The following is a 27186-nucleotide window of genomic DNA, read 5'->3' as shown; positions in this document are numbered from 1 at the left end:
CCTGGGGAGGTTTGGGGGAACCTTTAGGATGTGGAGCCTTGTTGGAGGAAGTAAGGCACTGGAGGTGAGCTTGGGAGATGTCTAGACTCATCTTGTTTTCGGGTGCACTCTGTTTTCTGGGGGTGGCTGAAAAGCACCCTCTCACCTGCCTATTCTGTCCCCCCTCAACTGCCATGCCTCCACTATGGATTCTCCTTTAGTTTTGATTATTTTAGTGTGTGTGTTATCTAAAAGCAGGGTCATAAATGACAGAAATTGTTTATTATACAGCAAAAGCGCAAGACCACAGTATGGTCAAAAGGGACTAAGGGAGATATGTAGAGTGTTTCGTTTTCAAAACAGGAGAGCATGTCTCCAGACTCAGTTAGGGTCACTTTTACGGACTGCAGGAGTGAAGGGCTTCCAGGTGTCGTCTTGAGGACCGAGTGGGCCGCAGCAGGTCTACTCACACGGGTTCTGGATGACAATCAGAAGATACTCCTTATCTAGGGAGAGACACGAATCAAGTTAATTTGCATCTAACCCATGAACATTTCGGCGAGCCTGCTCTCCTCCGAACACCACAAGGACATCGTGGGGACAATGGGTGCCCATCACAATTACCATGGTGCAATGGAAAAGCTGAAAGCATACAGACTTGGTCCCGCATTAATAATTTCACTTATGTGCTGTTCCCGGCATGGCTAATTTTAATAAATATCCTACAAGTGGTATTTGTGTGCAGCCGTAGATAAAACTTTATCTACTTATCTGATGTGCTCCTGTGCTCAAGGCTAGGTTTGTGGCCACAACACAATTACTCAGAAACTCAGTGAATGTAATTCCTTCAAGGAAGTGACCCTGGGGCCATGTCTTCCAGTCGACCAGCTGGTGACACGCACCTCACAGGGAGGCGACATGCAACTTGCCTCGGATACACCTCTTACTTTATTCCTAAATGGGTCACTTCTGCCACTATTCTGAGAGTCTGTGTGCTATTCTGCCATTCATGTACCTGTTTTTAAACAACATGCATGCACACACACGCTTAAAAAAATAAAAACTAAAGGAGAAGCCATAATGACAGTTGAGGCATGGCAGCTGAGGGGGCCAGAGCAGGCAGCTAAGAGAACATTTTCCAACCACCCTCAGGAAGCAGAGCGAACTGATAGCCAGATGAGAGTGGGGATTCCCCAAGCCCGTCTCCAGTGATGTCCTAGTCCATGCACTGGTTATTTTGATAAATAAGAAGGGTAAATTGGTAAAATTCAGCTTGTGCAACGACTAAATTATTTGCTAATTTCATACAATATTTGAGTTTGGCTCTTCAGAATGGAACATCTTTGCTTTTGTAATGAAAGAGCTTGCTGCCTCCCCTTGCATATTGCGATCTGTCCCCTCGCCAAGACTCCAGCATCCCTCAGCCTTCCAAGCAAGGTTTAAACCAGTAAAGTAGAAAAGCATTTGAAGTATGAAACAGCATGTCAAGTTACCTGGGGCTACCATGATTTCATGTTTCTTCGATCTGATCCTGAGGAAAGTCAGATCGTTCTGGGGGTCAATGTCCCGGACCGTGCTCTTGGCCTTCATGGTCAGCTGGTGGAGTAGACCCGCGTACTGGACCGTTGTTGAGTTGTCCAGGGTAGTTCGGATTGGAATGCCTGTGATGAGATGTAATTTGGAGTTACGTTCCTCCGGATTGTCAGGGAGATGCACACATTGTAAAATCTACTGGAGATCACTTATCCTTACTGATGGAGAAAAGCTGATGGAGGGGGGTATTACTAGCTGGCACCAATTTTAGCTGTCTGTTTGTTTTACCACCTCTTTGTCTCCATTTAGAGTTTTAAATAGAGATGAGTCAAGAGCTGTTTACAAGTTTGACTGTGGTTTTCTCAGCGTTGAAGTCAGAACCCACGAGCTTCCCTTGCTAATAATGCCATTGCCATTACTGTTCATCTCTGCATGCTTTTATTTTATGGATATGTTGTAATGGGATCACTATATTGTTTGTTCATTTGGTAGCTTACATTTTTAATAGTGGAGGTGTTGTGAATATTTTGTGTATCAATCATCTGGAAGCTGTTAATTGGTTATTTTAATCTTAATCATGTGTATATATATGATTTAGTTCTAATTGCATATATATATACATATACATATATATATATATGCATTATCAAGGCATCCCACTTATGAAATATGTGGTTTATAATGTGGCATTTTGTCTGCTTCCCTGAAACAAGAGACACCAAGGGCCAGCACTGCCTAAGCCAGGGAGTTTCTTCAGCAGGAGCATTGCAAATTTCTAACTCTTCCCACAGTGCTTTGCAAGCAAATTTTAGGTCAGAAAATTATGGTAACAAGGAGACTGACTTTTCTGGGTGAGTGTCCCTGGTTTGTGCTTATTTTCTACTTAAGCATTATTAAATTTGGCCCCTTGTTCACTCTGGTGGTGTATTATATGAGATTAAAACAGATTAAATCTACTGATTTAATTAAAAAAATTCTAGCCAGACAAATTTGCAAGTCTGAGTCAATTCAGTTCAAAGCTATGGAGCCCCAGTTGGGCCACCCAGCACCCAGTGTGCATTATGCAGTAGGCACCAAGTTAGGTGCTTTATCCACATTATATCTGACCAGAGATAACCTTTGTATTGAGAACTGCAAGGCAGGAATAAACATTTCCAAGTGTGCCCTCACTTCAGGGGGACACATAATAAGAGTCTGTCTGGGATCACTGTCAAATCCCTTCAGCATCTGTCAAAAGGCCAGTCAACAAAAGTCCAAAGCAGCTCTTAGGTTTTCCTTCACAAAACAGAGCTCCAGAAACTAAGACCAAAACATTTTGCAACGTCAAATGATTACTATCTTAGAATTTTATCAAGTCTTCATGAATCTGTGGGAGACTGTCAGTTTTGACTTTGAAACCAACGGAGCTTCTTTTTGCGATAACACTGTCTCCAGAACAGTCACAAAAGGTTGTCCAGTATTCACAATGTGACCTATTCTGTAGATGAGGTATGTAAAACCATTAATTTCCGTAATATTATGTCTTGGCCACTTTTTTCCCAAGGGAAATCTGTTGTCTTTCATAGCCAAAAAGTCACAAGTCATGGATCTGTAGCTAGCGGGAAGCAGTGGGGTAGCAGGCACCCAACTTCTAGAGATGCTTTTAGACAGACATTTTTGTTTCATATCGTAAACACTGACAACCACTGACGTCTGAATTGCTCAGTGTCAGGATAAGAAATAGAACCAGAATAAATTCCTCAAAGTGCAGATGACAAGGCTTGGGCTGCTGAAGCTGTCTGTCCGTAATCCAGGCCAATAAATAAAAGAGGCCAGCTCTCTGAAGAACACATGCAAACTGTGGAAGCGGATGTTTGCACTCTCAGACACTTGAAAACAGACAACCAAGAGGTCAGGGTTGGGGATTTAGCTCGATGACAAAGTGCTCACTCAACAAATGCAAGGCCCTTGGCTTTGCTCCCCCGCCCCCGGACCCCCAGACCAACCAAAACAACCAGTCGGGAACTATTTAGTGAGTTCTTGCTTTGTACCAGTTAAAGCGAATTTATTAAGAAGTAATTTTTAGGCTGGGTGTGGGAGTGAATGCCTTTAACACCAGTGCTTTAGACACCCAGACAGGAAAATGGCTGTGAGTTTGAGGCCAGCTCTTTCATAGAAACAAAGTCAAAAATAATTTCTGTACGTGGCATAAAGTTCAGTCACTTGCTTTGGTGTGTGTGTGTGTGTGTGTGTGTGTGTGTGTGTGTTGTATGCGCGCTAGTGCAGGCCAAAGGCCAACCACAGGTGTCAGGTGTCATCCTCAGGGATGTTGCATATCCCCTGTAGGAGTTCCTAACTGGAACTTGCCAGTTAGGGTCTATCAGCTGCAGCTGGCCAGTGAACCCAGCAATCCTCCTGTCTGCATCTCTGGTGCTGGGATTCTAAGTGACCACCACCTCACCCACTGGGAATAGAACTCAGGTCCTTGTGCTTTCAGGGTGAGCTCTTTACTGACTGAGTCATCTCTCCAGCCTCACCCACCTCCTATCTGAGAAGCAATCATAGGTCCTGGTTTCCTCCAATTCCATCTAGGAATACACTAAAGGTGGTTGAGAATCGCCTTGATTTATCACTCATGTGATTGCTATACTCTATGCCTAGGCTAGTCCTCCCCTCCCTCCCTCCCTCCCTCCCTCCCTCCCTCCCTCCCTCCCTCCCTCCCTCTCTCCCTTCCTTCTTTCCTCCCTCCCTCTCTCCCTCCCTTCCTTTCTTCCTCCCTCCCTCCATTCCTTTCTTCCTCCCTCCCTCCCTCCCATCTCTTTCTTTCTGTGGTACTGGGGATCAGAATTCATAGCCTCGTGTTTGTGAAGTGAGCCCTCTACCAGTTGGGCTATATCCTTCACCTCGCCCTCTGTCTTTCTCATATTTGAGCGTATTCATGTACCTGACTATGTAAACAATTAGGAAATACTGACTACTGCTTTGTATTCTAGTTTTTCAGATAATGACAAACAATTCACCACCATTCTTCAAGAATATGTATTTGTGTGTATAGTTTCTATTTTAGAAATGGAATATTTAGAAATACCCTAATATTTTCATTTAATACCATCAGGAAATTTTTGGTAGGACACAGAAGGCTACACTATTTAACAGGCAATCGAATGTCTGCTTTGTAATTCGTAACTTACCTCCTGACAGGCATTTAGACTGTTCTCAATCTATGACTTCTGTCAACAAGGCTGCATAACCTATCATTGCCCATTTATCTGTTTGAGTAGGAGACGTTTCCAAAACGGAGCTCTCTGAACAAAACATATGAACATTTTAAAATTTGATATTGTTGGATTTATGACAGCGCTCTGGAATATAACTTCCTGTGATCCTGAGAAGCTGGGAGTCATTATTTCAGCTTGCCATCTGCGGCTGTGCATTTGCGCTTTGGCAGGTCGATTGTATTTCAGAAGCAAAGGAACCAACCGGCTGAATGGCTGATAAAATCTAATGATATTGAAATGATGAATTGTTGGACGTGTAAAGAATATTTAAAGCCAAAAGCCTATAGAAACTGGGCTTATCCATAAAAGACTATATGAGAACTTTGCGTACTTGGGAGGTAGATGTTTGCGTATTGATCTTATGATGAGTGTTTTTGTAAATGGGAAACTAAAAGGAATAAAGGAGCCACTGTCGTCAAAACCTAGACCACTCAGACACAGCAACTGCGTCTTCTTTCTTGTCTTGAGTGGGAAACCTGTGTCTTAGAAACAAGGCAAAGGCTCAATACACAACCTGGCATGTGATGTCATCTAAATGGATAAAGAAAGTGGACCAGGCAAGCTGACAATGATGTTAACACATTGTCTATGAGTTGCGTGGGCCACAACCACTGGCGGAACAAGAGAGTGGCTGTAGTGTTCCAGGGACCTGCTTTTAGTACTAAATGCCCAGGACTTCTGAAGGCTGTGAAGCTGAACTGGGGGCCTCCAGCAACACCTGAGAAGGCTGTGAAGATTGTTTTCTTACATTCAGGCCACACGGCTTATACCGTATGCCATTAGGAAACAGCCCTGACGTGCTCTGGTCATTAACCACCTGGCCACGAAAGTAAGCTGGGGATCAGGTTAATTTGACATCAGGTAAAAATCAAGTTGCCGCAACTTTTGCAAATGCCCTGATTCCTGACATGATACTATTCTAGTGACCTTTAGGGGAAAGCAGATGGTATTAAAAGTAACATTGTTGTTGCTTTCATCAAGAAATTGAGAGAAACCTACCCTGAGACATGCAGGAAAGCAAACCTTACTTCTAATTCCACTACTTGGGGAGAATCACTCTGACATCTGAACCTTTCTCATCTCATCTGAGAGAGAAAGAGAGAGAGAGAGAGAGAGAGAGAGAGAAAGAGAGAGAGAGAGAGAGATACATGTATATATACATGTATAATATATGTATATATATTGAGATGGGGTGCCATAAAGCTTAGGTTGGTCTCAAACTGACTGAGAGTGACCTTGAACTTCTTCACTGCCCCAGTTCTGGGATCATAGGCCTTTCCGCACCAAGTCCTATTTCTTCAATAAAACCCAAGGCCTTGTGCAGGTTAGTTAGGCCCTCTACCAACTGGGCCACATCCCCAGCCCTCCAGTGTTTACTTGGAATACGCATATGCACCTGTCTGTTTAAAGGATCCCAGAAGGCTTCCTGTTGCTTCATTTCCTTTTGTTCTTGGATCCAAACCTTTTCTCCATCACAGCTTTGATGTGGTATCCTTCAGGCATCTGATTTGCCTCACCAGGACTGGGTGCTTTAGATTAAGGCATTCCAGTGAAGCATCTTAGAAGCATTGACCTGGGTGCCACGGGAGCCTGCGCCTATACCGGGTTGAAATGTTCTCCCAAACTTAAGTCCACCCGGCACTTCAGAAGACAGCCTTGTTTGGAAAGAGCCTTCCCATAGATTCAATCAGTTAAAATGAAGTCATACTGGCTGGGGCAGACTGCGGGGCCACTGGCAGTGGCATCGGGATTTGTCCCTGCTGCTTGTACTGACTTTTTGGAACCCATTCTCTTTGGATGGATACCTTGCTCAACCTGGATACAGTGGGGAGGGCCTTGGTCCTTCCTTGGAGCAATGTGCCTTGCTCTCTCTGGGGAGTGGATGGGAGTAGGGGGGAAAGATGGTGGAGGGAATGGGAGGAGAGGAGGGAGTGGGAACTGGGATCGGTATGTAAAATGAAAAAAGGTAGTTTGTTTTCTTTTTTTAACAAATACAATTTTTTAAAAATCGAGGGAAAAAAATGAAGCCATACTGAATTAGGGTAGAGCATCATAGCTATCGACTAGGGAAACCTGCCTGTGGGCCAAGCAACACCGATGGCTGACCACCACTAGAATCTAGCAAGAGGTCAGGAAGCTGGTCCAGGAATGAAGTCCTCAGAAAGACCATGACCCAGTGACATGCTAGCTTCAAGTTCAACCTTCCAAGTAGAGATATAACAATTTTTGCTGATTTTTTTTTGTGTCTGTGTGGTGGATAGGCACACACATGCGTGTGCATGTGTGTGTGTGTGTGTTTGTGTGTACATGGGTGCATGTGCAGGTCAGATGCTGACATTGGGAGTCTATCTCATCCGTTTTACCTTAGTTTTACTGAAACAGGGTCTCTCACAGAACTTGGAACTTACTGATTCATTAGGCTGCCTGGCCAGGGAGCCGTGGAGATACCCTGGTCTCCTCTTCCCCAAATACTGGTATTCCAAGAGCACAGCTGTTGCGTCTACCTTTTTACATGGGCGCTGGGGATCCGAACTCAGGTCCTCATGCTTGTGTAGTGAGCACTTCACTGGCAGATCCATCGCCCCAGCACCCATTTCTGCTCTTCAAAGCCAGTGAGTGTGTGTGTGGTGTTTATTGCCACAGCCAAAGCAAACTAGCAAGGCATCTCTGCTAAATCACACAGGTAACTCATGCACGTTAGGGTGGGAGACCCTGTAGCAGATACTTGGAAGCAGAATCGGTTTGACCAGAGCCACACCAAGAGTTGACCACTTCCTAGAAATAGATGGCCCAGCCTTTCACTTCTAGACAATCCTAACTCCTTCTTCCTCATTCCCCAGGCTCAATGAATTTATCACTACATGCATTTGGCGGAGTTATTTTTTTTATTTTATCCAACAAACCAAATGTTACCTCTGCAAACCTAAACTAAATAAGAGTTCTCAAAAATTCTTTAATTAGAATTCTATTAGTGGTTGGCAATTAAACTGGACCCTTGATAGTCTTCTCATCTAGCTGCCACAACCACCAGGAACTCAGGTTGTGTTCCATCCTTAACGACAAGGAACCAGAGTTCTGAACTTCAAGTCTTTTAGCTGGTGCTTGCACAATAGCATTTACTGACGGATTACACCAGAACACCGAGTTGGGGAATGAGCCAATTCCATGGTTGTACCCACTGCGGATTATTAGAAGAGGCTACTCTTATTTCAAAGAATTCTCTGGAACACTGTTGGCACCTCTCACTCTTACGAATGTCCAGAATTAGCAGTGGGGCAAGCAGGGACCTTTGAGAGGCAGAACATGGAGCCATGAGCCAGGGAACATGCTATGCAGAATCTTCTTATTTTAGGCTGGGGGTGGGTACTTGCGTGTGTGGGCACACTTGCCCCTGTGCATATGTGGAAATCAGAGGACAAGTTGTTGGAGTCACTTATTTCTTTCCACCACGTGGGTGCTGGTGATAGAGCTCATGTCTCTAGGCTTGCCCGCAAAGCACCTCTGCGCACTGAGTCACCTTGCAGGCTCGCTATGCGGATTCTTGTTGTGGATGGCTCAGAGACAGTGGTCCCGGGTGAGTGTCCACATTTCCTAGCTGGGAATGCATTATTCCTTCCTGTCTGCTCTTTACAAGACTGTTGCAGAAATGCGATGAAACGATTCTGCGTTCGAGGGTCCCGGTGAGACTCGGGGGGCAGTGGGGAAGAGGGATGACTAAGATGCATTATATACTCCTATGAAAGGCACCTGCGTGAAACTTCCAAACAGTAAATTAAAATCATTATTAAAATAAATAAAAATGAATTGTAACTTTTTTACCTAATATGATAAAAGATATTTTAATTTTAAATGAAGATAGAAGCTCTGTCCTATAGCTTATAACATTAAGCTGAAAACAAACTGCCAATCACATAAACAAACTGCCAATCACATAATTTTCCCTCTCTTCAATAAGAGAGCTTTGCTGGCTCTCCTGAAGGGATGTGAAGGACCAGAGTTTGTGAAGAAGACACCATGTAATGTTTCTTAGGAATACGTAGGCATTGTAGGCAAAGACTCTTAGATGGATGATTGGTATGTACTAGGTATTGATAGATGTCTGATGAATAACTGCTAGGGCTGGGACAGACAAAACATGATTTCAGTTCAGACTCTAAGGTGAGTGTGTCCACTCTTGACACAATACATGAGTCCCCAGTTAGCATCTACGCGTCGGGCCCAGTCAGTCTGTGGCGAGAAGTTACCTTCTGCATTGACCACCATTGTTCCAATGACCCCTTTGTGGCTCTGGATTCTCTTGAGGGTTTCCTCCACCTCTGTCTGCAAGAGATGAGGGCCACTATTAACCAGAAAGGCCTCTGTATGACATCAACTCTACAGAGAACAACTAGGAAGTTACCCAGTCACCCATTTCTTTAACTGAGGACTGGACGCTATGTGCTCGACTGTGTGAGAGGTGAGGCTAGAGCTGGCTCTTCCATCTCACGTGGGAACAGTGTAAGAAGCCTCCACTTGCGTAGAACCTAGACAGACAGGCTTCAGTCCCAATAGAGACAGAGAAGGGTCCTCCTCATTGGCTAGAAAGGCTGTGCTTGTTTGGCTTGTTTTTATATTGCCCAGAAAGCTACTATAGGTTCATCTTTTAGTAGCTTCCATTTCTGTTCTTACAAAAACTTCTTTTGTGTGTCTTAGTCCTTGAGCATTTACTGATCAACACTGTATCCTCCAAGTGTCCGAAAGCTGTCCTTGGTGAGACACCTTAGTTTCATTTGTCGCCTCCCCTTGGATTCATTCTGGTGATTAGTTACAAAGGGTGTCCTCTGGGGGCAGCATATTGCCGGATACTGGGGTCTCCTGACTACAGAGTTGTGTCTTGGTTTAAGCTGAATGTTTAGCTGTGATTGACTGGGACCCCACAGATGTTTTATGTTCACCTTTATGAGCTCACCACAAAAAAAAAACAAACCCACCGTGTCCCCTGTGCTGTCATTTTATTTCCAACAGCACATTGAGAGTCTTGACATTTCTTTGTAAAATATATTTTATTATTTTATGTGTGCGGGTGTTACCTTCATGCGCGTCTGTGCACCATGTGCGTGCCTGGGGCCAGTGGGGGCCAGAAGAGAGTGCCACCTAGACCTAGAGTCACAGAGAGTTGTGAGCTACTCTGATGTGCTGGGGATTCAACCTGGGTCCTCTGCAAGAGTGTCTAGTGTTCTGAGCCACCAAGCCATCTCTCGAACCTCATAAAGATTCATTTGTGAGGTCTATCCTCTGAGACAGAGTTTGATACTATGTAGCTCAGGTTTGGTCTTGAATCTGCAGCAATCCTCCCACCTCAGCCTCCTGAGTGCTGGGGCTGCAGACAGGCGTTACCATGCCCCACTTGGCCTGGAAACCATTGGATGAGAATTTAGTCCTATTATTTTTTTTCCCCAGCACCTCCCAAATGAACGTTAGGTAATTTCATTCAGAAATTGGTTTTCTTTTGCACTCTCACATCTCAAGAGAGCAGGGGTTTTCTGAATTTGAGGAAATGGCATGGCTTTCCCTACTATGAATACTATTAATATTTAATTAGCACGTTCTTTAAATTAAATCATGACCCAAAAGCTTAAAGAACTGCATCTGCAGAGCAGACTATTCGTTGCTCCCACAGGTTAAAAGCTGCCTTCCTGTCACAAATAGAAACAATGGTAAAAACAAGGAAGAAAGCATGGTTTTATATTTCACTGCCACGAAAGTCCTGAGCCTGAGGTGTCCTCTGAACATGAAAATAAGACATGACCAGCGAGAGTCATATCAAGGACATGGTAGTGCCAGGGACTTGTTTTGTCCCATACACAGCCTTGGACAAAAGGAAGGAAAGAAGGAAGGAAGGAAGGAAGGAAGGAAGGAAGGAAGGAAGGAAGGAAGGAGAAGGAAGGAAGGAAGGAAGGAAGAAAGAACGAAAGAAAGAAAAAGGAGATGTTTTTCATGATTTCATTGAAACTTGGCATTTCTTGATCTTCCTTCTGGCTCAGAAGATCCCCAAACTATCAACGTTCTGATCATTTTAGGAGATTGTCTACAGCTCCCGCAAAGCCACCGATTCCCCTCCCCCTCCCTCCATTGCTCCTCTCCACTCCTTGCTCCTCCTTACCATTCCCTCTCCTCGGGGTGCTTCTCTTCTGATTTCCAGAGGCCCCTACTGCCCCCCTCTTTCCCCCTTCTCCTTTCCCCTTCCCTCTCTCTCCTTCCCTTTGCTTCCTTCGTTTATTCTTATTTTTCTCCTCCTCCCCTTTCCCCTCCTTCTCCCTTCCTCCTAATCCTTCGCTTTCTTCCCCCTCTATTTCTTCCTCCTTTCCTCCTTTTCTCCCTCCCTTCCTCTCTCCCTCCCTCCTTCCCTCTCTCCCTCCCTCCCTCCTTTTCTCCCTCTCTCCTGATTTTCCTTTCTTCCCTCGTTGTCTCTTGCTCCCCTCCCTTCTTCTTCTCTTGCTTTCCTAGTCCCCGTGTTTCTACTGTTCTTTGCAAACTTTCCTGGCTCCTAGATTCACCTCAGCTCCTCCCCTTTCTCAATAGCTCCCTTTCCTGCTGCCATCCTGTAAATAGTGAAGCCCTCCCAAGACAGCTGTGCCCATGGTGTCGCCCACCCCTGCCCTTCCAGACATGGACCCACCCAGATTTACCATCGCGCCTGTGGGACAGCTTCACTCTCAAGCCGGAGCTGCAGTTTCTGTGGTTGTCAACAACGCTTACCCCGTTGCTAGGATACCAGGCAGGAAGTGGCTACCAGAAAGCTGTGGGGCTGCGCCTGCGCAACCTTCAGGCTTGCGCAACCTTCAGGCTGTTTCAGAAGCGGGATTTCCTCACTGCCTCTGGCAGACTGCTTCCCAGTCTAGCGAAAGGTTCTAGAAGGCAGGCAGAGAGAATTCCTTCCAGATATAGCTCAAGGCAATGGGGTCGCGGTGGCAAGGGAACTCCTGTGTCTTGCGTGGGTCTGATTTCTCCCCCTTTCCCTGTTTTCTGGAGATGTGGCAGCCACTTGTCCCTGGAACCAGGCAAGTGCAGCCAACCACTCTACCTCCCAAGGCGAGATATCTGATACCCACGTGGGTGCATCATAATATGCACGTGAGATACAGTACTCTCTACTTGGGAAACCATAATACAGTATGGATATGGTAGCATGCAGTGAGGGTGCTCATGTCTGAACTAACTGGTTCCACTTACCATTATTTGATTCTAGCGCTGAGGCAACCGAGAAAGGGTTGTAGGATGGTCTGGTGTCATTTCTGTTGCTGTGATAAAATTCTGTGACAAAGAGCAACTTAGGAGAAAGGGTCCGGTTTAGCTTACAATTCCAGGTTGCAATCATCATTGTGGGGAAGTCAAAGCAGGGACTTTAAGCAGCTAGTTAGATTCAGTCTCAGCAGAGAAAGAGAAAGAAAGACAGGAAGAAAGAGGGGGATGAGAAAGAGGAAGGGAGGGAGGAGAGAGAGGGAGGGAGGGAGGGAGGGGGAGAGAGAGAGAGAGAGAGAGAGAGAGAGAGAGAGAGAGAGAGAGAGAAAATGAGTGGATGCCTATGCTGGATTTGTTTTTTTTCTCTAGTCCTTATACAGTTCAGTACTTAGTTTAGGGAATGGTGCCTCTACATTTAGGCTGGGTCTTTCTCCATCAATTAACATAAGATAACCCCACAGACATTTCCACAAACCGACCTGATCCAGACAGTCCCGCACTAAAACTTTTCCTCAGTGATTCTACATCGTGTCCTATTGGCAATTAAAACAATCACATAATAGAAGAGTGAATCGGAAGTGTGTGTGTGTGTGTGTGTGTGTGTGCGCGCGCGCACGGACACGTGCATTGTCTCGATTGTATTCTATAGGAATAAAAATGTGGGTCTTGACAGCAACACTGGTTGAATTGTGTAAAGTCTTGGCTCTTTGCCCCCCTCCCTCCTCGGGTTTCTGATCAAGGAGATTTTCACTTGAATCTACATCTCGCCATTTGTTTTTCTTACAAAGCTCTGACTATACACCCGATCCGTTATGTCAGTCAGCCTTAATGAAGGAAGGGGCTGCGTAGGCATGGGGGTGAGCTCCCTCATTTCTGGAGTCAGGGTGTCAAATTCATTCTGTAGCTGACAGTGGTGATTAGAGGCAAGCCCGACCCTGGCAGGAAAGACCCTGGCAGGAGAGCCCAACTGCGCAGAAAGAAATGAGAAGGGGCCCAACTGATGTCCACCAGCCGTCAAGTTGGACTCTGTGCATAGGAAATCAATGAGGAGAATATGAGCCATTTTCTCCTCATCGACTTTGCACTCTAATTAATTCCTTGGTTTAATTTTTATGCCTTTTCTTTTGAGGGTGGGAGTATAATGAATATCCAAGGTTGTGCTGTATAAAAATGCCTTGGAGGAATCTGGCCTGCCTTGTGCCCCATCCTAGGTACTGGGCATTCCTTCCACCCTCTCTGCCACCTCCCATCTCTGCCTCTTTCTTTTTAACTCACACTAAGTGCTAGATAACCTTCAACACCAGTGAAACTGTTAGTGGCTAAAACGTGCAAGCCCTCGGAAAATCAAAAGTGCAGGCAGACTTCATGCTTCCTCATGCTTAACTGTCAAAACGAGAGGCTTTCTTTCTGACAGGAGGGGCCTCTCTTGTTCTTGACTGCCTCGCATTTCTGGTTAGCCTGATGGGATAGAGGGGGATGTGAGTGACCTTGAATTTCCTCTTGGAATTTTCTTCACCATTCTGTGGAGCTTTGACACTCAACTGGCCACCCCTGAGTCGAGCTGCACTATCTATAACATGATTGATTTTCCCCCTGGGATTTTGTGTTATTTGTCAACTTAAGCAGGATTTATAGTGCTCTACAGCAGGGACTCTTAAGCATTAGTCAGGTACAACCTCTTTTTCCCTGACAAGTTTTTATCTATATCTATCTATCTATCTATCTATCTATCTATCTATCTATCTATCTATCTATCTTATCTATTTTATGTGTATGTGGGTGCTTTGGCAACTTGTACTTCTGTGTACCACATGTGTGCATAGTGGCTACAGAAGCCAGAAAAGGATGACGTAGCCCCTGGAACTTGTGTTATAGACAGTTGTGAACTGCCATATGGGTGCTCGCAATTGAGCCCAGGTCCTCTGCAAGAGTAGCCAGCACTCTTAACCTCTGAGCCATCTCTCCAGCCCTCCCTGACAAAATTCTGTCTGGCCCTGCGTGTATAAAAGTAGGTACAGAAACTAAACTTTTAGTGACAAATCATAAAGAAATTTATTTGGATGCAATTCTTTGGTCTACAGATAATCTTACCATTCATTAAAGAGGAACACGGTTTACATGCTAATAAATATGACACATTTGGTCTGTCTAATGTCTAACATAAGCCAATCCAAAGATAGTATGATACTTACATGCTGAGGAATGGTGGCAGGAAAAACCTTTGTTTTCTGTAATTAAGCATTAGTTTCTATACAGGTGGAAAACTTCCTGTTCAAACCACCACTGCAACCCTTAGCACCAGTCTTGAGTGCACTGGATCTCTGTTCGGAGCCAAAGCCCCTGTTAGTGTTTGAAACGCAACTCCATCAAGAACAGCAAAACACCTCATATTCACTGTGTTTGATTTTGAATTAATTTTTGGTTTCTGCATGTTTAGAAACTTTTTACTGTTTGCTGCCAAATTTGTTACGGGCTTCACACTTTGGTATCTAGTCCAGAATTCCTACCCCTACTGCCCAATGTCCTGAAAAGGTTTCACTCATTTTCCCAAGAACAGTGAGTGGACAGGGTACCATTGCTGGGCTTGATACTTTCTCCACATGTTTGGAACCTGATTTAGTTCGCGAGAGCTTGGCTCTTATATGTCGATGAATGTCGCTGAAGAACTACACCGGCTGTCATGAAACCGGCCTGTTGCTGTGATGAAAGGCCCCGACACAAGCCACCTCGGGGGGGGGGGGGGGGTTACATTCTCACTCTGGAGAAGGCACGGCAGCAGAAGCTTGAAGGAATCGGTCCTATCACACCCATAATCTGGAACGATCCGACCGCGGGAATGCAAGCTACTGCTCGCTGGCTCAGCTGGCCAGCAGGGTCCAGTCTTACAGACGCCAGAACCCCCTGCCTAGGGAATGGTGCCGCCCACAGTGGGCTGACCTTCTCACTCCAATTGATATAGCGAAGATAACGCCCATTATACACACCCACAAGAAAATATCATCGAGACTAGCGAGTCTCTCTCTCCCTGAGACTCCCTTCCCAGGTGACTCCAGAGGGTGCCAAGCTTGTGTGAGAACTAACTACCGCGTTATGGCAGCCTGCAGGCCCCGCTTTGCTACTCTCTCCTTCTAATTCAATTAGAAGGTTTTCCCTTCTAATTGTATGGCTTTTCTTTACATGTTTTGTACAGTATTTAAGTAGGATTATTTATTTCTGCAAAACTACTTTTGGAATTTTGACTGGAAAGGAAATCTGTAGACCTGTTAGTGGCATTGCAGTATATACAGCAAGTGTTCTGATTCATGATTTTTATGTCTTGCCATCTTTAAAGATTTTTTTTTAAAAAATAATTCTTTCAATACCGTACAGGTTTTTGCATGAATGACTTACACATTTGAAAAATCCTGTTTAGTCACGTGCCTGTTATTTTTCTGTTACTGTAGCAAACAAACTTGGCAAAATCTGTGGCTGGAGAGATGACGCGGCAGTTAAGAACACTTGTTGCTCTTGCAGGGGACCAGAGTTGCGCTCCCAGCACCCATGGGGACACACCTGTAACTCCAGCTCCAGATAATCTGATGACCTCAGATAATTTTAGCCCGTCCAGTACCACAGGCACTTGGGTGCACATGCCTACACACAGGCAAGCACACTCATGCTCATACAATAAAAACAAAGAAGTCTTCAAAATAAACTTGGCTAAATCAATCCTAAAGGAAGAAAGGGTCATTTGGTTCACAGTTCTAAGAGGTTTCTGCCTGTGGCCGGGTAGCTTTCTAGCTTTGGGTGCAAGACAAGGCAAACTGTCCTGGCAGAGAGAGCGTGGTGGGATGGACTTCATGCTGGAGGGGACGCTCAGAGAGTGAAGAAGAGGCTGCTGGTGAGGATGACCTTTCCAGGCATGCCTCCAGGGACCCGCTTCTTCCAATTTGGCCTCGCGCCCTAATATTTCCAGCCCTTCTTCTGCAATAGTGTATGATTATGAATCTACCAATAGAAGAATTAGTTGCTGAGGTCAGAGCCCCCAGCACATGTATTGTCACTTTTTAACCCTTCTGTACTGGAGAGTAAAACCTCAGCAGATGGGATGCTGGGGGAGAAATGTAACATCCAAATCATTATAATAATATGATTAGTATCATTGGACTTGCAAAACTGTATTTGCTTACTAGTTGCTGACAGTGTATGAATCAATCAGTTGTTAACATAGGTTATCTATTTGGAAAACCTGTTAATATCACATGTTAATGCTATCCTTTACTCATATGCTTATTGTGTGTGTGTGTGTATTTATAAAACAGCTAAACTCAATTATTAATTCTATATTTAAATGTCCATTTTATATTCTTGTAGATACATTGTCAAATGACGACAAGTCAGACAGCCACTGTATAGAGTAGAACAGGAATGAATGCTTAACTTTTTCCATGGAGTCAGAATAATTTTGAGAAAAAAAAACCAACCTGAGCAGAGCGTTATAAGGGCAGAAAATACAAACTTCAAATGTATGCACATGGATACAAAGTCCTAAATAAGAGTTGGTAATACTTCCCATGCAAGCCATAGGGCTAAGAGGTGAGTTTAGTTGAGAACTAGAACTTTGTTTAATCACGTCGTTTGCTCTGGTGCCCTATCCTGTGAGGAAATTGTTTGCAGATCACAGCTGTGGGTAAAATCGAGGGAGCACGCTCCTCCAACTCTCCCTCTAACTGCATAGACACAGAACCTGTGCATAAAAAGCAGAGAGGCTGCCTTTCTGTGGAATGCCCTGCGCAAGGTGGAAGAGACCAGGGAGGGTCAAGCTCAGGATGGAAATGTTCACTGTGGCATGGTCGTGACTCCTCCCACCTTCCGCTGCCTGAAAAAGTTAAGTGAGTAGTAGGGGCTCTCATCCCGAGTGAGTGTTCAGTAATGGTCCTCGGCACCCCGAGGGTCTGTAGAGGCCGACAGCCACCCTCACTTTCGTCGTGGGGATTAGTTTTAATTGTCAAATTGGTAAATCTGGAATTTCCTGGGAAGGGACTCTCAAGGAGGAGGGATTGCCCAGATCAGGTTGGCCTGTGGGGATTTTCTAAATTGGGTTAGCTGCTCTGCAAAGCCCCATCCTGATGTAGGCATCTCTGTTTTCTGGGATGGGCCGGGAGCTGTGTAAGAGCGAATGACAGTGGGCTGACGGAGTGAGCCTGCATGTGTCCGTTCTCTCCAGTCTTGACTGCGGTTGTGATGGGACCGGCTGTTTCAAGTTCAGCTTGACTTCCCCGCTTTCATGGACTGTTCTCTGGAACCCTTTCTCCCCTAAGGTGCTTTTTGTCAGTGTATTGTATCACAGAAACATAAGTGAGATCGCGACATTAACCTCTCAATGAACATAAATAATGCTATGTGAATAAAAAAAAGTGTTGATGTGCATCTTTAAAAATGTTTTATTATTTATCAGGAAGTGACTTTGGGTAGAGGTTTTTGTTTTTTGTTTTGTTTTTTCCGAGACAGGGTTTCTCCCAGCTTTGGAGCCTGTCCTGGAACTAGCTCTTGTAGATCAGGCTGGCCTCGAACTCACAGAGATCCTCCTGCCTCTGCCTCCCGAGTGCTGGGATTAAAGGAGTGTGCCACCACCATCTGGCTTGGGTAGAGACAATTGTAAAGTCAACAACATATGAAAACACAGACCATGATGACATTAACCCAAAGAAATATCAGAAGAATAGACTACAGAACAAAGAAAATTACCAAAGAACATTACAAAAGGATAAAATGGCCAAGCTACCACCATACCATATAGAACCTGAGAATGAAAACACACCCCGACAATGACAGAGCTGAAAAACACACGAGAGAAAAACTGGTACACGTAGAATAGCCCATGGTCAGTGACAGTGAAGATATTCATACCCTCACTGGACAGTTAGCAGAAAAGCCAGGCAGAAAGCTGCTAAGCACAGAGACTCTAAAGTCCCCAACCAACAGGTTGGAGCTGACATTAGTAGAGCAGCGCAGCCAGCATCAGCGACTCCACAGCCTTTGGCATGCCCACAAAACATGATGCAGGAGAATTGTCTGTATTCTGTCAATCATATTTTAATAAAACGCTGATTGGCCAGGCAGGCAGTATAGGCGGGAAAACCAGACAGGAAGTAGAGGTGATGCAATGAGAACAGGAGAATTCTGGGAAGCAGAGAGGTTCCTCAGCCATTCCTGTGCAGACCACTGAAGAGGCAGCTTGTAACCTGCCCTGCTGAGAAAGGTATGGAGCCATGTGCTAACATAGATAAGGATAATGGGGTAACAAAAGTTATTAGAGCTAATAAGTAGCCTGACCTAATGGGCCCATCAGTTTATAACCTTATGGAGTCCTGTGCGTGATTTTCTTTGGGGCCTGCCTGCTGTGGGGTACTGGGCGGGACAGATACCCCAACAAGCCGGCCCTCGTGTTACAAAAACATCTCCCCAGACAGACGGCATCCTGAGCCGTAAGACAATCTCCAGCAAACGTCTGACAGCAAACTCTGTCAGATGAACATCAGACAGAGTGCGTTCTCTGATTACAGAGATTCAACCCAAAAGCCAATTACCATGGTGGAAAAATATTAAGAAAATGTGTAAGCAATGGAAACTTACCCAACACGTTGCTAAATAATCCATTGCTCAAAAAAAATGGAAGGGAGATAAATTAGATAATTAGAACATATTAAGTTTGTGAACACAGTCAATACAATGTACAGTTCTTGGTGCCTCCTTAGCATGAAAATCTTAGTCTGGACTCCCAAAAAGCTAGGGAAAAAAAGACAATATAAACCTAATTTGTAATTTTAAAACTCCATGTTATGGTTTACATTTGAGTCTAAAATCCAGCAGTCTGGCTTGGGTGCTGCGGGGTTGGTCTAGAATCAGAGGCACTACTTTGAAGGCTGTGAGACCTTTAAGGGGGTGGGGCCTGGGAGGCAGAAGTGGATGAACTGGCTCAGCACCATGAAGTGCCTGCACCTGACTTTGCCCTGAGCTCTGTGTTTCCTGGTCTGCCACCAGCTGGCTAGATCGAGCAACCCACTCCCACCACCACGAATGGGAGCCTCTCTGCTATACCTTCCTCACCATGATGGCCTGCAATCCTCTGAAGCCGTGAACCAAAATAAATGTCCCCTTCTTTGTGTTGGTTGGGTAGTACAAAAGTAGCTGATATATTGTCCAAAAGGAAGACTTGCAGGAAATCCACTAGAAAATTTCCCCAAATGTTTTGAGGTAGAATCAGTGCCATTTCCACACAATCTGAAAACAGAAGGGGAACTTCCCTGTTCATTTCAAGAATGTCTTCATGTTAGAATTATTCCAGTACCAAATCTAAACACCAAGAAGTAGTATAAGGGTAGGGTCGGAAGACCCAAAGGCAGGAAGGGAGGGAACAAGAAAGAGAGGGAAGAAGGACTAGAAGGAGGGAGGGAGGGAGGGAGGGAGGGAGGGAGGGAGGGAGGAAGGAAAATAAAATCTATGAACAGCATTTTCAGGAATACATGTAAAATCCTTCACAAAATGTTACATTATATCATCCAGGAAATATTCAAAAGAATTATATAGCAATACAAACCAGAACTTATCCCAGAGATGCAAAGTTCCAGGCTAAAGAAGAAAATAAAAACCAGACGATCCTGTCAGTCAGTGCAACAAAAGCATTGGCAGGATTCAATACTTGTTCATGACGAAACAAAAAAAAACAAGTAGGGTGGTGGTGGCCCATGTCCTTAATCCCCGTACTCACGAGCCAAAGGTAGGTGGATGTCTGTCAGCTTGAGGCCAGCCTGGTCTACAGAGTGAGTTCTAAGCCAAGGCGACATCGTGAGGTCCTAGCTCTAAACCACCAGCACCTCCTCTTCCACCTCCACCACCAGCTCCACCACTTCCTCCCCCTGTTCCGCTACCAGCACCAGCACCACTTCCACCCTGCAAACACACACACAAAATCTCCCATATCCTTAGTGGTTAAGACTAAGGTATAGATTAAAACTGGATTTTCTGTGCACTCAGAAGGAACATCTGCACAAATAAATTACAGATTGGCACCCTTAGGGTGGGAGACTAAATACTCTTTCACTAAAATTGAAAGCAAAAATGAGGATTCCTTTATCTGCCCAAAACTGGAATTGGTATGTAAAATAAAAAAAGATTGTTTTAAAAAATAAAAAAATGGGCTCTTTGGGAATTTCATACAATATGATTGATCTTCCAGATCCACCTCTTTCATCAACCACCCAATTTTGTGTCCTTTTTCTTTTATTTTTAAACCTTCAAGATAAACTTGTGCTGCCTGAAACAGTCTTGGATATATGGTCTTCCACTGGAGCGTGGTTGAAATACCAGGGGTTAAGTTACATGAAGAAAACCTGTCCTTCCTTTCCCAGGCCCAGCAGCTAACACCCGCCAAGTCCTCCCAACACAGGGATGTGACTGGGTAGCCAACTCCCCTCTCCATGCTGGGATCTGGTCTACCTTGAGCATGCCCAGGTTTCGTGCATGCTGTAGCAACCACTCTGGGATTGTATGTGCATCTGTCCTGCTGTGCCCAGAGGATGTTTTCTGGTAGTCATCTACCATCTCTGGTTCTTATACTCTTTCTGTCCCCTCTCTGGAGTTGAGGACTGTAAGCTGGTTTTCCTTTGCTTTATGGCTAAAAGCCACTTATGAGTGAGTACATATGATCTTTGTCTGACTGGGTCTGGATTTTCTCAATCAATATAGGTTTTTTTTTCTTTTAATCTAAATACATCCATTTGTCTGCAAAATTCAAGATGTCATTATTTTTTTCTGATGTGTAGTACTCCATTGTGTAAATGTACCACATTTTCCTTATCTGTTCTTCAGTTGAGGGGCATCTAGGTTGTTTCCAGGTTCTGGCTATGACAAATAATGCTGCTATGAACATAGTTGAGCACATGTCCTTGTGTGATGATTAAGCATCTTTTGGGTATATATCCAAAAGTGGCATTGCTGGGTAGATTGTTTCCTAATTTTCTGAGAAATCACCATACTGATTTCCAAAGCAGCTGTTTAAGTTTGTACTCCCACCAACAATGGAGGAAAATCCTCTCCAGCATAAGCTGTCATCAGTGTTTTTGATCTTGGTCATTCTTACAGGTGTGTTTTGATTTGCATTTCCCTGATGACTAAGGATGTTGAGCATTTTCTTAAGTGTCTTTCAGCCATTTTAGATTTTTCTGCTGAGAGTTCTCTGTTTAGATCTGTACCCCATTTTTTATTAGATTATTTGTTCTTTTGGAGTCAAGTTTCTTGAGTTCTTTGTATATTTTGAAGAGTAGCCCTCTGTCCGATGTGGGGTTGGTGAAGATATTTTCTCATTCTGTGAGCTGCCATTTTGTCTTACTGACCGTGTCCTTTGCTTTACAGAACCTTCTCAGTTTCAGGAGGTCCCGTTTATTAATTGTTTCTCTCAGTGTCTGTGCTACTGGGGTTCTATTTAGGAAGTGGTCTCCTGTGCCAATGCGTTCAAGTGTACTTCCCATTTTCTCTTCTATGAGGTTCAGTGTGGTTAAACCTAATTATTCATAAGCAAATTTTTTGAAAAAAACTTTGCTATTTTGTAATATGCTCAAGATATAAGAAGATATCTTAGAAGAATGGCTCAGAGAGTCTCTGAAGGGCAGCAAATACTTTTTCATCAAGAGGGCAAACTGTGGAAATAAGGCTGCGTTGCTTCTCGATTCCGCTAGATGGTGCTGCTGTAACAGCTATTGGCTGGGAGCCTTAGGTTCATTAAGTTTTTTCTTTCTCTTAACCACGAAACAAACATTTAACTTATTAAGTATCTTATATTTATGGTTAATTGCTAATACGATACTATTGATAATTTCTACATCAAATTTTCATTGGCACTTCCTATATTCAAGACACAAGCAAATCTAAGACTTGGAAAACAGTCTGTGGCTGACATTTAATAAAGTTAAAGATGCCGTGTGTGGATAAAGGTTTCTCCACACATACAAACTCCTCGTCTCATCCTTATTGCATTTACGCGGAGTAAATCGGTGCTTTCTACAGAGCGGTACCAAATTAACACTTGTCAAAGGAGCCGTTCTTTTCTGTTTTCTTTTTAAACTACTTTTGGGGATTAGGTAAGTAAAGAGATTAAGCTTTGAATAAGTCGCGGTCAGATCTCTCTGCTTATCTTTGCTAATAAGAAAGATCAGGAGGTCACTTCTTTATTCCTGAAAATGGCCCAGGGTACACGTACAGAAAAACCCCTTCTTTATACTAAAAGCAAATTGGTTTTCGAGGTCGGATCCATTGGGATGCCGCAATGGTCTGAAAAATTGTGTTTGATAATTGCTCGAATCTTAATCAAGATTTTATTAAAATCAATATTTGATATGCTGCCCAATTTAATTAAATTAAACCGCAGAGAAATGAGCAATAAATGAATTTGAAAATCAATCCCAGGATAAGGTATGTTTCTCTTAATTAGAGGAGCGTTTGAAACCTTGGTCCAAGCAGCTGCTGGTCTTGAAAGATGGAGGCAGAGAAGAACCTGCATCTGTGCAGAGTCTAAATGCACACTCCAGGGAAGAACCCGCGTCTGTGCAGGGTCTAAACGCACACTCCAGAGAAGAACCCGCGTCTGTGCAGGGTCTAAACGCACACTCCAGAGAAGAACCCGCGTCTGTGCAGGGTCTAAACTCACACTCTTGGGGCTGGGCATTGGTTCCACTCCTTCCTCTCTTCCAAATGGAGTTCTTAGAGATCTGTCTTCTGAAGTGTGGGAATCAGGTCCACATGCATTTGAGAATGACAGATTCTAAATTGCAGGTGTGGACTTGGGGTTGATAACCTGCTACCCCAGACTGCTTAGAAACTGGAAGGAAAGCAGGAGATCGTTCATTTTAGAGAAGATTATTGGCCAAAAATAAATTTTCTTGCCTAAGAAACAGGGAGCCGTCCTCGACAAGTGGGCAAACCAGGGTCAGAAAACATGCCGGCTGATGTAGGCGGTCTGAGTCCCAAGGATAGACACGCAACCTAGTTAGTGATCACATAGTTTCTGCTGCTCAAGGATGGCAGGGAGTCACAGGTGTTAGTAACCACCCATCCTGGTTGGGATTAGCTAATAAAGACGTGGTAGGGTGGGAGAGGGAGCAAGGAGAAGGTGTGATTTCAGGAACAGAGCCTCCTCTCTCCAGGATGCTAACAGAAGGTTAGTGTACCCCCTGGGATGAGAACCATAACCTTAATTAGACCATCAGAGCCTGAGCCTGTGTTTTGGCCTCTAAATCTTCTGTGTCGTCCAGAGAGTCCGCTCTAGGAAATGAAGGCTGAACACTGTTGGCAACAAGCCGGGGGATAAGGTCCCCAGGACATCCACCCTCACGTTAGTCAGTGTTTGTTTGGGGTCTAACTAAAAAAAAAAGAAAAAAAAAATCTGTGCTACTCACAACCACAAATCAAGAATTCTCTCTCCAAGAATTTTCTTCCAAGTTTACTATTCTTCCATCTCTATATACCCCTGGTGTTCCTTTTAACTTTCTCTTTAAGAGCTGCTGAGACAGTTCAGTGGCTAATGGCAGCTGCTCCTGAGCCTGAGGACCCGAGTTCCACGACCTGAACACGTGTGGCAGAAGGAGAGATTTGACTCAAGCCGTCCCTCTGGCCTCATGCGTGTGCTTTATCATGTACCTCCTGCCCCTCCCACCCTGCAAAAACATGTAATACAAGTTCTCCTTCAAGATGACTCGTTTTAAAGATTTATTTTTATTTTTACTGTGTATATGTGTTATGTACTTCTGTGTGTCTGTCACATGTTTGTAGCGCCTGAGGGCACCACAAGAGGGCACTGGATGACCTGGAGCCCTGTGAGCTACCACCCAGGGTAGGTATTGGGACCTGAACCCAGGTCTTCTGAAAGTGTTCTTTGCTGCTGAAGATGGCTCATTTACAAACAAACAAGATGACAACCCCCCCCCCCAAAAAAACTCACTTGGGGTTAGAGAAATATTTAAGAGGGGACTCAGGGTTGTTTACCCTAGGAAGGGTATGTGTTGTGTGCAAAAGCATACAGCGAATTGTCAGCCAGTGTCGGTGAATTTTAGCTCCAGGAAATGTACTGAGGGTTCAAGACATACCTGAGATGTCCTTGAGCAATCGAACAATCGAACAATCGAGCAATCGAACAACATTTGAAGGAGGAATAAAGTTCTCATTCAGTGAATCAGTTTTATCCGATGAATTGCCCATGCCGGATTTGACAATGGCCCACAGGCCTTCATTTGCTGCTCCAATGACGCCTTCACACCTCCTCTTGTGTGTGTGAGTGTGAGTGTGCGTGTGTGCATGCACATGCGCGTGTGTATGAGTGAGTGTGTGCACATGCATGCGTGCTTGGGCATATGTGTCCTTACATGCACCCACAAGCCGCAGGAGGATGCCAGCTCCTCCTCGGTCACTCTTCCTTCCTCCTTGAGACAGGGAGACAGGGTCCTTTACCGAACTTGGAGCTAGGCTGGCAGCTGGGAAGCCCCAGCAATCCTCCTGCCTCTATCTCCCACAGTGCTGGGGTTGCAATCATGTGTGAAGACGTGCGGCTTTCAACGTTGGTACCGGGGATTTGAACCCAGGCCCTCATGCTTGCACAGCTGAGCTCTCTGCTTGACTCACTTCCCTTTTCTTTTACTCTCTGAATTCCAACTTGCCCCAGTGGGATTTAAACTCTTTTAGCTTTATTAATTTACCTTTTGTGTATGAGTTGTCCGCATATATACTTGCATGTCAGAAGAGGGCATCAGATCCTATTATAGATAGTTGTGAGCTGCTATGAAGTTGCTGGGAATTGCACTCAGAACTTTCTGGAAGAGCAGCCAGTGCTCTTAATTGCTGAGCCATCTCTCCAGTCTGCTCCTAGTAGTATTTAAATATTGCTTTCTCCCCCATTTAATGCCACTCTCTTATTATGAAGTATCTAGAGACTTCCTTAAAGCAAAGGCAGTAGGACTATCAGGCAGATAACAGGATGAGAATGTTCCATTGTTAACAAGGGACTCTGCCTGTCTTCCTATATCCTGCTTGATCAGTTTCTTTAACAAGGTAGGTTTCCACTATAATGTGCCCCTCACTCTCCTCTTCACCTCCTGACTTTCACTCCCAGGTCCTCTAAGGCAAACACCCTGATCATACTTGGTGTGTTTGTTGAGAAGTACTCAAATTGAGGCAGGAACAAGGCCCTCCCCTCTGTATCTAGGCTGAGAATGTATTCCTCCATAGGGAATGGGCTCTAAAATGCTAGTTCATGCACTACAGATAAATCCTGGACCCACTGCTACTCAGATCTTATCTATTTCCCCTTCCCAGGGGGATCCATGCTTGTCCTCCCTTAGGGTCCTCCTTCCTAGCTTGCTTTTCTGGGGTTGTGGATTATAGTCTGGCTATCCTTTTTTATGTTTAATATCCACTTATGAGTGAGTACATACTGTGTTTGTCTTTCTGGGTCTGGGCTACCTCACTCAGGATGATTTTTTTTTTCTAGTTCCATCCTTTTGCCAGCAAATTTAAGATGTCATTGTTTTGTTGTTGTTTTTATTTTATTTTATTTTTACCAGCGAGTGATTACTCCATTGTGTAAATATATCACATTTTCTTTATCCATTCTTTGGGTGAGGGTATTTAGGTTGTTTCCAGGTTCTGGATATTAGGAATATTGCTGCTATGAACATAGTTGAGCAATGTCCTTGTGGGATGAGTGTGCATCCTTTGGGTATGTGTCTAAGAGTGGTCTTGAGGAAGGTTGTTTTCTAATTTTTGTGAAACTGTCATACTGATTTCCAAAGCAGTTGTATAAGTTTGCACTCCCACCAACAATGGAGGACTGTTCCCCTTACTCCACATCCTCTTCAACAGAAGCTGTCATCAGTGATTTTGATCTTGGCCATTCTGACAGGTACGAGATGGTATCTCAGAGTTGTTTTGATTTGAATTTCTCTGATGACTAAGGATGTTGAGCATTTCCTTAAGCGTCTTTCAATCATTTGAGTATCTTCTGTTGAGAATTCTCTGTTTAGATCTGTATTTGTCATCCAGTGTCTAGTTTTTTGAGTTATTTGTATATTTTGGAGATCAGCCCTTTGTCCTATGTGGGATTGGTGAAGATCTTTTCCCATTCTGCAGGCTACCATTTTGTCTTGTTGATCGTGTCCATTGCCTTCAGGAAGCTTCTCAGTTTCATGAGGTCCCAATTATTATTGTTTCTCTCAGTGTCTGTGCTCCTGATATTATATTTAGAAAGTGGTCTCCTGTGCCAATGCATTCAAGGGTATTTCCCCCTTTCTTTTCTATCAGGTTCAGTGTAGCTGGATTTATGTTGAAGTCTTTGATACATTTAGACTTGAGTTTGGGGCATGGGGATAGATATGGATCTATTTGCATTCTTCTGCATGTTGATATCCAGTTATGCCAGCACCATTTGTTGAAGATGCGTTCTTAAAATCCATTTTATAATTTTAGCTTCTTTGTAAAAAAAAAAATCAGGTGTTCAGAGGTGACAAATCCATAAAATTTTAAGATAGAGTTTCAAGAAAGGTTTATCATTATTATTGTTATTATTTCTGTGCAAGTATGTGCATGTGTGTCGTGTGTATAGGAACACTGTTCATTAGTGTGGTGTTCAGAAGAAGTTGTTAGAGCTCCTGTAGTCTGAAGCTGGAGTTATAGGCTGTTGTGAACCACATAAATTGGGTGCTAAGTATTGAACTCTGCAGGAACAGTAAGTGCCTCTAACTTCTGAGCCATCTCTTTAGCCACAGCTTGTGCATGTCCTCCTGGTGGATCAGGAAGGAAACCACTGAGTAGTGGGACAAGCAGCCAGACCAGTCTATAACGCTCAAGGCTGCCACCTAGTGGTCAAAGCCTGCTAGCTAGACACAAACTCCCAGACAGCCCCACAAGCTAAGGACCAAGCACCCAAACACTTGAGCCTGTGGGGATGGTTCAAATTCAAGCACAAACCTTTGATATCTCTTATATATTTGAATCGCATTTATGTTCCCACAGTTTTGGAGGACCAAGTTGCTGGCATCCAACTTAGGCTCACAATTAAGCTCTGCTGCTTCTATTGCTCACAATGGGAAGCTGACAGGGCCATTCTTTTGTAGATAGGGTGAGATGTATTGGAAGGCTGACTTTCTCCCGCTTCTATTTTTACCTTCAGCAT

At 44.3% G+C, this 27186-nt stretch overlaps 1 protein-coding gene across 1 annotated transcript; it reads right to left on the bottom strand.

Moving 5' to 3' along the window:
• Positions 1–242: 242 nt before the first annotated feature.
• On the bottom strand, positions 243–11563 carry Dynlrb2 (dynein light chain roadblock-type 2). The gene is made up of 4 exons (XM_087900446.1): positions 11438–11563; positions 9014–9089; positions 1473–1640; positions 243–485 (listed from the first exon to the last, which is right to left on the bottom strand). Exons 1-4 carry the CDS (start codon positions 11438–11440, stop codon positions 442–444), a joined length of 291 nt encoding a protein of 96 aa, XP_087756572.1. The 5' UTR covers positions 11441–11563; the 3' UTR covers positions 243–441.
• Positions 11564–27186: the final 15623 nt, after the last annotated feature.

Source organism: Myodes glareolus, chromosome 22 (genome assembly GCF_982192425.1).
Source record: "Myodes glareolus chromosome 22, mMyoGla1.1, whole genome shotgun sequence".
Lineage (NCBI taxonomy): Eukaryota > Metazoa > Chordata > Mammalia > Rodentia > Cricetidae > Myodes > Myodes glareolus.
Note: the sequence above shows the minus strand (reverse complement) of the source record. Positions and strands in the feature narration are given on the sequence as shown.